Source organism: Armigeres subalbatus, chromosome 3 (assembly GCF_024139115.2).
Source record: "Armigeres subalbatus isolate Guangzhou_Male chromosome 3, GZ_Asu_2, whole genome shotgun sequence".
Classification (NCBI taxonomy): Eukaryota; Metazoa; Arthropoda; class Insecta; order Diptera; family Culicidae; genus Armigeres; species Armigeres subalbatus.
Window position 1 is genome coordinate 8,357,839 of NC_085141.1, and position 16,690 is coordinate 8,374,528.

The following is a 16,690-nucleotide window of genomic DNA, read 5'->3' on the forward strand; positions in this document are numbered from 1 at the left end:
ATGCTTATTCAACATTGAATGATTACCTACCGTGAAAATTTGATGAAAAAACTCATCAAACATCATTTTGAGACCTGTTTCATTGGCACGTCAAATAGTTGGTTTGGATTTTGCAAAGGGCGAAAAATAAACAATGGCAGGAATTGGCTTTGAAAGCTGCAATCTTCCGGGAATGGCAGTCAGAAGGTGCGTTTAGGGGAGTAGTTTGTTGAAAAAAATAATCAGAGCATTCGGTCATTTCCTATCTAAATTACAGCTTCCGTTTCAACTTACCCCGCATTTCAACTTGCCCCGGTGTACCTTACATAGTTTACTGACTAATTACCTACAAATACAATAAAACTGATTTACTAAATAGGTCTATTATAACAACGATAAACGGAAGTCAAACACTGTTCCGAATCATAACAAGCCATGATCACCAATTTATCAAACTTGTAAGTGCAAAAAAGGAGAATCGGATAGGCAGCCCCCACAAAGAAGTGATGATTCTCGCTTTATTCTCGCTCATTTTGTTTCGGAAACCGCACAGCTATGCAGAACAAGTTGGAATGTATCATCAGAACCAGTGCTCCCTGTGTTTGGAGCTTTTTAAAAGAAATTTTCCATGAGGTATACCGTCAGGTCGCCATGCACCATGGGTGCACCATTCACCATTAAAGAAGTTCAAAAGAATCTTCTCCGAGTAATTACTGTGAAATATAACTGTTCCAACAGCTGTTTTGACGTTAGAGTTTGTTAACATCATGCGGCTGTCTGGTTCCACCTTTGTTTTCAGCCATCAAGTATAATCTACGCTCGTTCAACATCAGTGGAAAAAGTAAATGTTTTATTGTTCTTTACCTCTTAATGTCCATGCAATTGAAGTGTCAGGTTTGTATTTTGATTTTAAATTAAGCCGAAAATGTCGGTCACACTTCATTCTCCACCAAATAAAAATGCACGACGAATTGATCCCCCAGAAAATAACTGTGTCCATTCATCGGCCATCAAGTACTATGAATGATACCGCCATAATTTTGTACACGTTGAGCAGAAGCAATGGTTTTACGGGGATGACTTGTTGGTCATAAGAGTTATGTGACGCTAATGAGCATTGATTTCTGCATCTGCAATATAATAATTGTTTTGATTTTTATTTACAATTATTGTTTTGATTGATTATGTCATTTCTGTGTTACACTAAAACACATAAACTTCACATGTTTATGCTTAACTAAATGAAAAACGCGAATAACATTTTAAAATCAATGTTTTAATTAATATTTTAATTAATTTAAATGAAAAATTCTTATGCACGGCGAAAGGATACCCTAATATATCACTGAAAAATTATCTACATCCATCTATCAGGCCAAAAACCGATAGTTTCTGATTTCCATTCGAATTAAAACAATTATTTAAGGTTCGTGAAGGTGTTCAAGAGTATAATTTTCAATTGAAGTTATTTGGAGAGCTCTAAGATTTGCTAAATTGCCTAAGATGCACGGTGAATGGCGACTTGACGGTAATAGCCTCCCGAATCAGTTCTTTATCATGACAGCTTGTGAAAAAAATCATTCACGGTATGCTACATATCGTATATGTATACAGAGATGATAGGTGAGAGACTTTTTCATTCTCTTTTGAATTCAATCCCTGCCTGTTGGTCTTTGGATAACGAAGGAAGTGGATATGGATATTTAAATTGATAAAATCTTAAAACTCATCAGTTTTCTTTGAGAATTTTCTGCGAAAGCTCAATTTTTTTTGTTATTTCCAATGAAATTTTGAATTTCCTCCTCCAATAATAAAATAACTCCTCAAAAATCGAAAGGTGGAGACAGAAGAAGAAAATAAAGAAATTTGTTTCGGCCTTATAAAATTGTTATGCCTTCTGGCACTTGAGCTTTCACAAAAATCTATATAGGAGGAGATCCTAGGAGAGCCAGCGGTTCTCAACCTACCCCTTGGAACTATTGCAATCATTGAGGCACCCCCTCTTGAAAGTAGGCTTCTAGGCCTCTTGAAAGAACAATTCCAAGCCCTTGAATGTCTTAAAAGTTGGCTTCCGTACCTCTTCAGCTTCAGCTTCTTTTGTAAAGAGGCTTTCGAGCCTATTGCATGGCGGCTTTCGAGCCTATTGCATGGCGGCTTTCGAGCCACTTAAAAGGAGACTTCTTTTGCATCTTGCACTTCTGAGCCTTTTGAAAGGAGACTTCCGAGCCACTTGAAAGTAGGCTTTCAAGCCTCTTGTAAATAGGATTGCGAGCCTCTTGAAAGTAGGCTTCCGAGCCTGTTAAAAGGAGGTTTACAACCATCTTGAAAGGAGCCATCCGAGCTTTTTGAATAAAGGCTACCGATCCTTTTAAAAGGCGGCTTCCGAATCTCTTGAAAGTAGACTTCCGGGCTTCTTGGAAGACGGCTTCCAGGTATCGTGAAAGAAGTTTTCCGAGCCTTTTGAAAAGAAACTTTCGAGCCTCTTGAAAGGAGTCTTCCGAGCTTTCTGAAAGACGGCTTCCGAGCCTCTTGAAAAGTGGATTACGGGTCTCTCAAAGCGAGGCTTCCGGGACACTTTTATACACTACACAGGCCACTCCGGCCTTAGTCTGAAAATAAATAAATAATGCATATTATGTACAAGACAAAGTTTTGGAATAAAAAATACACAATAATCAAAACTTTATCAATAAGTGTATTTGCTATCTTGTATAAGCCATTTCTAAGCAAATTTATCTCACTAGTGATCATCGGAAAGCCTTCTGGAAGATCCGGAACTTCCGTAAAAGTGACCAATTCTAAAAGTTAATCCCAGAGCTTCGCGATTTTTTGGTAACCTTTCCTTCTGGCAAATTGTGGATGCAATCAATAGTATTCTGTTATCCCTAAATGTCCCAGAAAGGGTTCTTCGGAAGGTCCGGAACATCCGTAAAAATGGTTAATTCGAAAAGTTCGTCCCAGAGCTTCGCGATTTCGTAATAATCTATCCTGGCGAATTATGGATGCAATCAAAAGTTAACATCTTTTGTAATCTCCAAATGCCACAAAAACGGCCCTCCGGAAGACCCGATCCATAAAATGGCCAATTCCAAAAATGTATCCCGATTTTTTCGTAGCAATCCATCGATGGTTTCTTCGCGATTTTTTCGTAGCAATCCATCCTGGCGAATTGAGGAAGCTGTCAATAGTGAAAGTCTTCTGTGACCCCCAAATGCTCCCAAAATGGCTCTCCGGAAGAATCCAGAACATCCGTAAAAGAGGCCAATTTCAAAAGTTCATTCCAGAGCTTCGCGATTTTTCGTAACCATCTATTCTGGCGAATTGTGAGTGCCCCTAATGCACCCGTAATGGTACTCCGGAAGATTCGGAACATCCGTGGAAGTGGCCAATTCCAAAGAGAATTCACGGAGGAACTTCCGGATGAATTCTCAGAAGAACTTCTAGAGGAATGCCTTTGAGAACTTTCCGAGGAATTACTTGATGAACTTCCGAAGGGATTACCGGAGGAAATTCTGGACGAACTTCTGGACGAACTTTTGAAGGAACTTCTGGACGAACTTCCGGAGGAAGTTCTTGAAGAATTTCCAGAGGAGCTTCTAGAGAAGCTTCGGAGGAATTCAAGGAGGAACGCCGTCACCCCGCCGTCGTTGGCTAATGATGATCTATTACGCTAACTTTTGGAATTGGCCACTTTTACGGATGTTTCGGATTTTACAAAGTAATTTTTATTATTGATAAGAAATATATTTTAAGCTATCAATGGAACGTCTTTACTTGTCATCAGACGAGTTTGTCCATTCCATTTAATTCATTTTGCTTGATTCATTTTGATTCACTTGATTCATTTTGCTCCCGTCACTTTTTTCAGATGCTGAATATTTTTTGGTTTTGTAATACAAATTATTGAAAAAAGAATAAATAGAAGTGAAGTGCGCGTGGATTTAGTGTTTTTTATGCGAAAGTGTGATATTATGTAAGGGTTGAAAGACCGAAGTGATGCTGATACTTGCAGTTCGAGTTGAAGGAAACCATAAAGATAAGTTTTAAATTTTCTTTCGTCTTACTTTCAACAGCAAACATTAAACAAATCATTTGGTTCCATTATTGTTCTGCTTAATTTTTGATACAGCCTGTGGTCAGGCCTCAGAGTTCCTCAAAACACGGGTGGCGCGACTTTTGCTGTCGCTGAGCGATTGTCGATGCGACACACACTTCCGGTGGGACCCATCTTTGGCACGGGATAGCCAAGTTGCTTTGCTCCCCAATGATCGATTGAGTTGAGGTTTTGGGTCGAAACCTGAGTCTGGTTGTTTGGGTTGGCGGCAGTTTTTGATGATGACATACTGGTCAATACGAATGTCAGGTCCTACAATTCGTATTTTCTATATAATACGCAACTCCCAGCAAACACAAGATTGTATATCATGGCGAATAAGTGTACAAACTGGAGGCCATATACGTACATTTTGCATGCAGTCAAATGGAGGAATGCGCCTATATCGCCTCCACCATGTACACTTATGTGCTAGCATATGCGATTTTGTGTTGACTGGGCTATACATAAAATACAACTGATACATACAACTGATCGTTTACTCATGTAGGGTAACCACAGCTTCTATCGGCACCATGAACATTTAATTGTCATAACTACACAAAATAAGTTTTGTTAATTTCATTATAAAAGGTTCATTTATTCTAGAATTTTCGGAACTGATAGAGATAGAGATAGAGAAATATTGGGCAATAATGAAGCGGAAACTGAAGATGAAGGGTGCAGTCATCAGCGACCTTGGTCAGATGAAGAATTGGTGGAACCGGATGGCCAAAACCGTGACTGAAGGAAGTGTGCGCCGGCTAATGAGAGGTATTAACGGAAAAGTACGAGAATTTCTTCGAATTCGTGATGAATGATTTGATTCACATTTTTTCATGAAATATAATAAGATTACCCGTGTTTCTTTCTTAGAAAGTGTTTTGATTGAAAAAATGGTTTAAAAGATACACGCATTTCAAAGTGTCCCATTTCTAAATGATCTAAGCTTTAGAACGACCTCCCTATGTGCAGCTACGTGCACTGTAGTTACAGTTTAAATGTATGTGCCGGAGCCTATAGGCTTGTTGGCAATATCTGTCGCTAAAAACAAAAGTTCAAACAAAAAAATCAGTCGCTCTTTTCATATATTGTCAATATTTTGATTTCCTTTTTTTCATGTATGTTCTATATATTTAACAAATTTTGTTTTCTGGTTTTCTATCAACAAAGAGGAATATTTCGTAATTTAGAAATACAAGCTTGGTGTATTTTTATATATTCATCCGTCTAGGACGAATTAAGTACTCTCCATTTAATTCCACCAGTTAATTAAATGGAGAGTACTTAATTCGTCTTAGACGGTTGAATAAATTCCACTAAAGAGCTAATATATTTTTCTATTTATTCATGTTCTTCTTTCCATTGGCTGTACATATAGAACTCATGTTTGAATGTTTGATAAATTTAACACGATTCATAAATGTCGAATATATTAGGGGTCGTTCAAAAATGATGTCACAGGTTTAAGGGGGGAGGGTGACAGTACATATACTAGGTGTGCAGAGGATCGTGATAGAGGGGGGAGGGAGAGTCTGCAAGTGTCGAAAAGTAGTGGACGTCATACTTGAATCGTCCCTTATAAACGGAATAATACATAATAAAACACGTACAAATTTAATCTGGATTTCTAGAGAGTATGAATTAAAAAAAACTTTTTCGTCAAGACTTCCCAAGCAACCAGAAGTTCAGATTGTACTTAAATGTGTTCCTATTCAATTCCAAGCAACTTAACAGAACTTCAAAGTTCACTTTTGCGCTCTCACTATACAACAAAATATACTTAAAATGCGAGCTGATTAGCCAAAACATCCCCTCCTTATCCGAGCTTCTTGTTGCTTGAGTTTGGAATATATCCAGCATTTCACTATTGCTCCTTCGATAAAAAAACTCATCTATTGTTTTCAGAATAAATGAATTAAAGTACCGAAGCCTCTCCATTTTTTTTTTCAAATTATGTAGTTATGGTCCATGTCACTATAATAGATGTAAGTGGCTCCTTTTGCTTATTTGGGATATTTGAAAACATTTATCTTAGATGTAAACATTTTGAAGTAAATACAAAACTGGGTCTTTCTTTCTTTTACTTTTTATCTATTTCCAGGCTATTTGTTTGAAAGTTTCCTGACAACTTTCTAGTTTGGAATCCAAAGTAGGACCATCTAGAGTCTGAAAAGACCAAACACTGGGGGCTAAGACGCTTTGGAGCAACTTTTGTTTGTTAAAGTCAACCTCCTTTTTTTACGGCTTTCCACAACATCTGTAAACTTTCTATATTCGTATAATACAATTGCATTTTTATTTTCAAGTAACTAGAGTAAAACTAAAAAGATTGTCCGGTTTCAAGCATTCTTCTCTTTTTCATATTTAAAATAAATCTTTGAATGGTTCGTTATTATAGCATTAAAATCTTGTTCAAAATAATACAAAGCATGTTTTTTTTATCTTTTTGAGGTTGCATGGGTCGCATCACTTACCAAGGTGAATCCTGATCTGTGCAACTACTTATCCCATCCAACTAGCATAAATCCCTCCTGTGACAACTGTGCAGATGCAGAGGTGATCTCGGTCTCTAGTAACAACAGATGTCACACCAACTATTCCTTCCTATCCCAGATGACCGTAAGGACGTGGCCGGCGCCGTTATCGATCCAATAATTACTGAACTCTCGACCTGTGTACATTGAGGTTGGAGAGCTAATCCCAAGCTCCAACTATTGGTTCCCTGTGCAATTTCGATTGTTCTGATCAATCACGGAGTAGCAACTACGAATTGTGCGGTCATCAAGCTCTCAAGCTCCATTTAATTCCACCACTTGATTGTACCTTTGACAGATACGTATTTCGACCTCAACAGTAAGGCCGTCTTTAGTGTCTCGTACTTGACTCGATTTTTATTATTGTCATCATTTATTGCATATCACGGAGGGTTTTCACTATTGATTGCATACATAATTCACCCATAAGAATGAAAGCGAAAATTGGCAAAGCTGTGGGATGAACTTTTGGAATTGATCATTTTCACTGATATTCCTGATCTCCGGAAAAACCGTTTAGTGGACATTCAGACGTCACAGAAAATTCCCACTATTGATTGCACAATTACTTCCCCGCTATGGATGGCTTCGAAATAAAATGTGGAGCTCTGGGGTAAACTTCTGGAATATTAATCATTTTAGCGGATGTCCCAAATTTCCCGGAAAACACGGTTTTGCGAAAGAGGACTTTTGCTGTCGATTACAGACGTAACATGCCGTTAATATTGTTTTCTAAAAATCGAATGTGATTAATTTCTGGTAGGTCACAGGAGACTTTCTCTATCGACTCCACATATAATTCACTGTTACCAGTGGTGAAGCCAGAAAATTGGTCTGGGGGGGTCTGCGTACATAATCTGCCCGTATGGATGGTTACTAATAAAATAGCGATGCTCTGGAATGATTTTATGGTATCTGACACTTTCACGGATGTTCCGGATCTTCCAGAGGACCGTTTCGGGAGCATTTGCGGGTCGCAGAAGACTTGCACAATTGATTGCACAGACATTTCGCCGGTATGATTGGTAATGAAGAAATCGCGAAGAGACAAAATTTACATATTGTCTATCCGGAACAAAGTTAGAACGCTTTTTATACCGAATTTGGATTTTTCTCCAGAAACAGCCAACTTTCCCAACTTCGGAAGAAGTGCACTGGATTCGCCTAAATATGCGCTAAACAACGCATCAATTGGTTTGACAGATAAAACTTCGGAAGAAAGTTCGGTTCGGAAGTCCTGACTTCCGAATTCTAAGTTGGTGCTACGCCGACAATATCCAGAATGTTTCATTAAAATCTGAGAAGGTACCGGTAGCCCGATATCCGAGTTGGCACGAAATAGAAGCAAAGTCTAAGCAAAGTTCCAGTATCGAAATATAGGGGCACACCATTCCATCTGAAGAATGGGTACAGACGAATGTCTGATACCGTTGTCTGTTTATTTTTAACAATAAGTATTATTCTACTGCTCAATACATTATATATCATCAAACTAATACCAATTTTCAATTTAAAACATGGGCGAAATTAGGACCACTTTTGCACAAAATTTGGAACCATTATATTTTCATGAGCCAAATAAAGACCATAAAATGGTTTAATATTCATACGGCAAAGTCGTTTTGGAAGTTGCGCAAAATTCTAAAATCCAAGCCTCGACCCATAAGGGCCGATGCCCACGTAGCGTTTTTTCAACGCTGCGTACACGTGGCGTTGAAAAAACGCAGGTGTGCATCGGTGCGGCGACGCTGCGTTACCGCTTTTTCCCGATGCACACATGCGTCCTTTTAACGCCGTGTGGACGCAGCGTTGAAAATACGCTACGTGGGCATCGGGCCTAACACCCTTGATCTCATTAGACAGCAATGGCTCTAAGGATCGCTTGATAACTCCTGCAGAGAAGGTCGCCGAGATAGGTCGTCACTTTGACAGCTCGCACAATCTTGGACATCATCAGTCCACACGAAGCAGCCCTTTACGAGCACGTTAACAACATCCATCTTATTCCCAAGGACTTCTCGGAGGAATTGGAGATCTCAGCTGGCGAATTGACGCCCTATATAAAATCATCGAAGATCATGAAGGCACCAGGTTTCGATAACATTCTGAATCTCGAGCTCATACACATGAGTGCTCCGTTCGTTGAGCACCTTTCACTGATCTTTAATCAGTGTCTGCGGCTCAGCTGCGGAAGTCAGCGAAAGTCATCCCCATCCGTAAGCCTGGGAAGGATCCTTCGTCCCTTAAAAGTTATTCTCCCTGTGATCGAATATGGCATGCCGGTCTGGGAGAGCTGCACTAAAACTTATCATCTGAAACTCCAACGAGTGCAAAACAAGTTCCTGAGGATGATCCTCAACACTCCTCCCAGGACACGAACTTCCGAGGTCTACCGCCTGGCCGGTATCAAAACATTACAAGAGCGCTTTGGTGAGTGCAAGGAAAGGTTTAGGGTTCGTTGCGCCTTTTCGGACCAACCAGCGATTAGGGCGCTCGTTCCACATCCAATGAATTAACTTTCATCACTTCTTTAAAACATCCCTAGGAAATCATATCAGTGACCAAAAACAGTTCCGGAGATTTTTGTAAGCCCAAAGGAAAAATGCTTCTTTGCTCTAAATTACTACATTATAAATCTACCTTTCACTCTGTAGTCAATCCGTAATTCATCAGTTAGGAAATGGTAAAAATGGTTCATAAATTACAATTGTTGTAATTTACGAGTCGACGCCCCCATCGATTCTCGGTCCGGCCAATGATGTTTTCGGGTAGGCAACATTCTCGACTTCCTGGTCACAGTGAATCCATTATACTTGCCACACAAGGTACGTGCTCAGGCATTGGCGGGCATTGAAAAGCTTTTAATTAATAACCATGCAAAAGCATGCCAAGTCCCAGTTGGAATGTGAAGCCATTGAACAAGAAGAATCATCAACCAATTGCACTGGTTTTTTAACATGTATAAAAGATTAAAAACGAACTGTATAGTTGGGCAGTATGAGAGACAGTATCAAAGACTTTTTTAAACCAGCTTTCTTCTTCTTCTATGGCTCTACATTACAACTGGAACTGCTGGACTTGCTTTTTCAACTTAGTGTTTTATTAGCATTTCCTCAGTTAATAATTGAAATCATTTCTATGCCCGCCATTGCATGAGTAAGTATCTTGTGGGCAAAAGAACAATGGATACATTATGCCCAGGAAGTCGAGAATGCTTCCCACCTGAAAACATTCTAGACTGAACCGAGAATCAAACTCGCCATCTCTTGATTGAAAATCCTACGCCTTTGCACGCAAGGTTAACGGGAGACCCCAACTTTACAGGCAAAAGATAAGCAAATTCTAAACTACTATTCGATTCATAAAGAAGCACGCATCATATCACCTAGTGACTCAAAACAAGCTAACAAAGGTACTTAGAACCAAAATAATTCATAACTAAATTGATGACAAACTTCAGCACACATCAGTAAAGGGAAACCCGCTAAACACTAAACTATCAGCAATCCCGAAAGCATTCATTAAACAAATATTGCAACGTGCCCCTATGAAATAACGCAAAACATACCTCTTTTGACTGGAATAGCTCGACTTCCCCAGCGTGTTGTAGCTCGATGAATCATTGGCATTCTAAAATGACATCGATACAGAGAGCGTGAATAGAAACCCGTTTACTACACCCAACAACGAAAAACCGTCCACTACGTACCTTCAACAGCTGCTGCACCGGGGGTTGCGGTGGGGGTCCTCGATTCGTCCGCAGATTGCTCTCCGTCACCGGCACCTGGTTGTTATTGTTTACGATGGCATTGTGATTGTTGGTACTACTATTGCTACTGCTGGTTTTTTGCTTCTTGAGCGTCAGCTTCGCTGCCAGTTCGTCAGCAAAATCCACGGCTCCACCACCACCGCCACCCCCACTGGCGCCTAACCGATTGTTGCTTTTGATTGTGTTCTCCGGCGATGGTGACTTATTGCTGATACTTGTTGATTGTGCTGCTGTCGCTGTCGTTGCTCCTGAAGGGGGGGAAAGGGTAAAATATAATACTTTAGAATACGTTCATTATCAGTATCGGGTGAGATGTATTTTCAACGCTAACTATAATGTGCCGATATTATGTATTGTATTCAACGAGACAGTGAATCATTCATCTTAGAAGAGCGATAGATAAGCTTATCAGCGCTACTAAAATGATTGATAAATTCAAACTCTTGCAATTAGTCATCAAGGTTGAAAAGGAATTCGGAAAACTCGTGTCTTAAGCCGTACCAAAAACTTTATTTATAAAAGTTGCGTTCTTTTTTTCAGTAAATTAATAAACACCGCTCAATCAATCTAAGACCGGTTTCAAAACCAACCACAAGAGTCTTCAAGCTCCAGAGCGTCCATCAATAAAACATAAAGCGGATACAATTTTGAAGGATCTACTGAAAATCTTGACTGATTTGAGCATTGTGCGAAGGTGAGACTCCGAAATACCAAACGCAACGAAATCAGACTACTAATATAGTTTTGTATGAAGTCATTATCTGTAAGTAAGTCGAAGAAGATTTCAAGGTAAATCAAAGTTCTATCTATTATGACGAAGGTGTCTGAGATCGGACTGAAAAAAAATTGGAAAGTCTTTTGAGGAAGTCCTTGTTTCTCTTCACTGCGAAAAAAAGAAAACGCGTGGACTGTACTTGATGTATTTATTTCGACTGACTTTGAAAAAGAAAAAATAACAATAATAATAAAAACTGGAATGTTATTCTGGACAGCGTTGCCAAATGCACCGATTCGACGAAACATCCTCCCGCGCCATTGAATTTCCGGGAAATCAATACTACGTATCCGCCTTCTCCCTGTCGTCCAACGGAAGCAGTGCAATCTTGGCTGTTATCTCTTATAAACCCCTACTGGCGTCTTCACAGTTACTACTCGCGTTACTGCATCTGGACCTGGGTGCGTGTCCACCACTCTGCCAAGTTTCCACTGCATAGGAGGGACGTTATCTTCCTTGAGTACCACCAAATCACCAACTTTGACCTCGGTGTGCTGTTTGGACCATTTGCGGCGCTGTTGCAATTCGGACAAATAGTCTGTGGACCATCGTCTCCAGAAGTCAGCACGCATCTTTTGAATATGTTGCCACCTAGACAATGTTCCGGGTTTGAGGTGATCATACGACGGCTCGGGAATAGCTGTGAGAGGACGGCCAATTAACAAGTGACCGGGTGTTATAACGTTGTAGTCGTCTGGGTCTGCTGTTTGCGGTACAAGAGGTCGTGAATTTAGTATCCCTTCAATTTGCGTCAAGAGTGTGTTCCATTCTTCTTCGGTTAGCTTCGCATCTCCCGCAGTGCGCTTGATTAGGTATTTAGCCGATTTTACGCCAGCCTCCCATAATCCACCCAGGTGTGGCGAGCGAGGAGGGATAAAGTGCCAATTAATCTCCTTAGGCAGGCAAAACTCTTGAATGACCTCCAAGGTTAACTCTTGTCTCAGTAGATTGTAGAGTTCGTGAAGCTCAGAATTTGCCCCTGCGAAATTTGTAGCATTATCGCTGTACATGTCTGTTGGAATGCCGCGTCGGGCAACAAATCGTTGCAAAGCTGCTACGAATGCAGCCGTCGTTAAATTAGAAACAAGCTCAATGTGAATGCATTTGGTGACCATGCATACAAATAACGACACATATGCCTTACAGTACACTGGCTTGCGCGGATTTCCTTTGCGCACAAAAATTGGCCCAGCAAAGTCAACGCCCGTTCGCTCAAATGGAAGAGCCTGGGTTACCCTGCAATGGGGTAAATCTCCCATGAAAAGTTTAGTCTCTGGAGGGTTGACTCTCAAGCAGCGTAGACATTTTCGTAGTTGTTTGCGAATCACACTTCGTCCATTGAGTATCCAGTATCGCTGCCTTAAAACCGAAAGAGTTCCACTCGGGCCAACGTGTAGATTTTCATCATGGGTAGCTTGAATTAGTATTTCCGTGACGTGATGATCGGCTGGTAGTATTGCCGGACACCGTTGCTCATATGATACGTTCGCGTGTTTGATTCTTCCGTTAACCCGTAGTATGCCACTACTGTCGACCCATGGATTGAGGCTTCGTAGTCTTCCGATGTATCTTTCATTTGTGCCTTGCTTCTTTCGAACTTCATGAATATCTTGTAGTAGTCGTTGTTGTTGCATCATGTAAACTATAGCTTGAAGCGATGATCGTAGTTCAGCAACAGTAGGACGTACTTCTTGTGCCGTATTAGGGAATCGTTTACGAGCTCGGTTGACAAAGCGAATCACATAGGCGAATATTCGTTGCAATTTTCGGAATGAACTGAACCTTTTGAAGATTCGATCGTACTCTAGCTGACGTTCTTCAGTGGTCACCACCGCAGCAACCTTCACTTCCGGAAGATCAATCACCTCCTGTATTGTTTCTTCTTCGTAGTTGCATTGCTGCAGAAACTGTGGTCCATGCCACCAGAAGGAATTTCCAATCAAGTTTTCCGGATAGAGACCGCGTGAAACAAGGTCCGCAGGATTGTGACTTGTGGGCACGTACTTGTACTCGTAGGTTGGTCTAGGTGTAAGTTCTTGAACGTGTGCCACTCGATTAGCAACGTATGTGTTCAGCTGGTTAGGAGATTTCGTCAGCCATCCTAGTGTGATTGTAGAATCCGAATACAATACTTTACGATCGAATTTCATCTTTAGAGCTTCGACGACCCTTGTCACCAGCCTTGACATCAAACGAAAGCCGCATAGTTCGAGCCTTGGTATTGTAGACTTTGGTGCCAAATGAGATTTACTGACGAGCAGATGAACTTCAACAGTGTTGTACGCAAGAATACTTCGCACGTAGACGCATGTGCCATAGGCTTCCTGCGACGCATCTGAAAACGAGTGCAATTCCAATGCAATTCGGCACGGCGCGATGACTCGACGATCGATTCGTAGATCCATCAATGTTTGTAAACCTTCACGGAACTTGTTCCACTTCACCACGATGTCATTGCTGAGTTCTTCGTCCCATGACACTTTGCTTCTCCACAGCTGACGCAATATGAGTTTAGCAGTGACACAAACCGGTGCCTGTAGACCCAATGGATCAAAGGATTTGGCAATTTCAGACAAAATGTATCGTTTCGATACCGGCTGCGTTAGCTGAGTGGGGGCTATCCGAAACAACAGTTTGTCACTTGTAGGGTTCCATAGTATGCCAAGGGTCTTAATCATGTCGTTCACGCCATTTAGTTCATATGACACTCGCTGCTCTCTTCGATCTTCTGGTATGTTATCGAGGAATTCGACAGAATTTGAGCACCATTTGTGCAGTTGAAATCCACCCTTGTCTAGTACCTCCTCCAATTCTACGCGAGCCAACAACATTTCCTCCAGTGTATCGGCACCCGAAAGTGCATCGTCGATGTAAAAATCATTTTTTATTATTTTGGCAGCGCGCGGGTAGGATTGTACTTCATCGTGTGCTAATTGGTTCAATGTGCGGGTAGCCAAATACGGTGCTGATGCCGTCCCATAAGTGACGGTCAATAGTTCGAGTGTCTTGCATTGTTCTGTAGGATCTGATCGCCATATTATGCGTTGGAATTTAGTATGCTCGTCGTGCACTCGAACCATACGGTACATCTTAGAGATGTCAGCCGTGAACACGAAGGCGTGTGTTCGGAACCGGAGCACTATATCGATGAGCGGGTCTTGAATGGTAGGGCCCACCATCAAAGTATCATTCAAGGACAGACCGGAACTTGATGGTGCAGAAGCATCGAATACTGTTCTTAGCTTGGTTGTAGACGAACTTGGCTTGAGTATAGCGTGGTGGGGTAGGTAGAATCCACCAGCCTCTTCTTCAGATGAATCGATCTCCCGGCAGTGACCTAATTGCTTGTATTCTTCCATAAACGCACAGTAAGCCATCTTGAGTTCAGCGTCTTTGGCAAATTTTTTCTCAAGGTAAGAAAATCGGAGTAGAGCGTGCTGCTTCGAGTCGCCAAGTTGACTCACATTGTCACGGAAAGGGAGCTTCACTGTGTAACGACCACTTGCGTCGCGACTGTAGGTTTGCTGATAGAACTTTTCACACGCCGTCTCTTCAACTGACAAACTTGAAGCGGTTGGTACCGCCTCGGATTCCCAAAAACGTTCGACGAGATCGTTTAAATCCGCTTCCCGTACCACAACGTTGCAGCGGTTCACATCGTACCTCCAGCTAGTAGTGTCGGCTAGACCACCAACCACCCAACCAAACACTGTCTCCTGCACAAACGGCAAATTCTCGGCTAGTTTGACTCTACCCGATTTCAGGAGACCAAAGAAATGGCCAACACCAATCAGCATGTCCACCCGCTGAGGACGGTGGAAGTCCGGATCAGCAAAAATCATTTCGGATGGTATTGGCCATGTGGTAATATCGATGTACTTTGCTGGTATTATCCCAGTGATTTTGTTGATCACCAGACACTCAATGATACTTGTGTAGTTGTAGTTACGTGCTTGCACGTTGACGTGTACCAAGGTCGTGACCCGAGTCGCTGTACCATCCACACCTGTCATTTCAACGTTGACACTTTGACGCTTCAATCGTAGTAGAGAAGCGAGTTTTTCCGTTAGCAGGTTTACTTGCGAGCCACAATCTAGCAGAACGCGGCACGGCTGAGCTCTTCCGCTATCATCATATACATTCACAACCGCGGTGCAAAGCAACGCCTGTTGCTGGTGCATTGTGCAAGAAGCACTGATAGCGTTCGTAGTAATAGGCGTCATAGAGCCTTCCTTCGATTGTGCCGATGGCACCGTAGTAGCAGTCTGTTCGGCAGCGACAACCATAGACGTAGAGTTCACATGTAGAGTAGAGTGGTGTCGCTTCTTACAAACCTTGCAGGACATGGTAGAGGAGCAATGTGCAGTGACATGCCCCTTCCGCAAGCAGTTGTAGCAAACTCCGTGTTGCTTTGCCTTCTCGTAGCGTTCTTTCGGATTAAGTTTGAGAAAATCCCCACACTGATGGTTAGGATGGGATTTTTCACAGAAATTACACCGATACTCGATGGATGTTACCAGAGATGCTACTTTCAGCGGAGGAATTTTCGTGGTTGCGATGCTGCTGAACTTTTTGGGCTTGCTTGTTGGCTCGATTCGCTCCAGTACTTGACTCCGGGAAGTGAGGAACTTGATTGTGTCTGTATACTGAGGAATGTCGCCATGATCGATGCTGCTTTCCCATAATTTTCTCGTCTCTAAGTCGAGCTTTGACGCCAGGATGCTGACGACAATTATATCAGATAGTCCGTCCATTTCAAACTCATAGAATTCGAGTGCATCCACGTGCCGCTTACAAGTGTCAACTAGCTCCCGTAGCTGCTTGCCACTTTCGGATGTCATTGATTTGAGGCCAAGAATGCCACTCACGTGAATGTCGACAATCTTCCTTTTATCTTCGAAGCGTGCTGTTAGATGTTCCATGGCAGCTGCAAAATTGCCGTCGTTGATTGTCTGTTGATCGATTGTTCCGGAAGCTTCGCCCACCAAACATTTGTCGAGGTGGTAAAGCTTCGTCGCATCCGATTCGCCACCGTGCTTGCTCATGACATCCGTGAAAATTGCCTTGAATTTGAACCAGTTTTCTGGTTTTCCATCAAACGTGGGCAGTGGAGTGTGTAATGGAGCGGATTGTACTCGAACTGGTTGGGATTGCACCGGAGCTGTTTGGACGATCATTTGAGGTTGATGCTTTCCTTCTTGTTTCGCTCCTTCCAGCAATCTGCACACCCTGGTTCGAACATCGTTGTAAAGCTCCTCGAATTCAACGTATTTATCTTCCTGCTCCGTAGCATGAACAGGCGAAAGTGCGTAAATTTTGTTCTGGAACTGGTTGAATTCGTCGTAGGCAGCGTCAATCGTCTTCAACTGGGTGCGCAACAAAACTCATCCGGAACTGTTTCCGATTGTTCGTGCCGGAACAGAACATTTCTGATCCGTGTAATTTTGCCCTTGACGGCTCCGCGTTGTAGAACAGTTGCTTGAAATTCTTCCGCCATTTTCTTTTCTGTTGCTGGCGTTCCCGATTGGCGTGCTAAA

General features: G+C 41.8%; 1 protein-coding gene across 1 annotated transcript in view; it reads right to left on the minus strand.

Annotated features, from left to right (window-relative positions):
• The window catches only part of LOC134222829 (WAS/WASL-interacting protein family member 1), a 72,352-nt gene that overhangs the window by 10,204 nt on the left and 45,458 nt on the right, over positions 1-16,690 (minus strand). The window contains exons 3-4 of the mRNA XM_062701978.1: positions 10,319-10,626; positions 10,178-10,239 (exon numbers count right to left, since the gene is read on the minus strand). Of these exons, the coding sequence (XP_062557962.1) occupies positions 10,178-10,239; positions 10,319-10,626 (370 nt within the window). The remainder of the gene's footprint in view (positions 1-10,177; positions 10,240-10,318; positions 10,627-16,690) is intronic.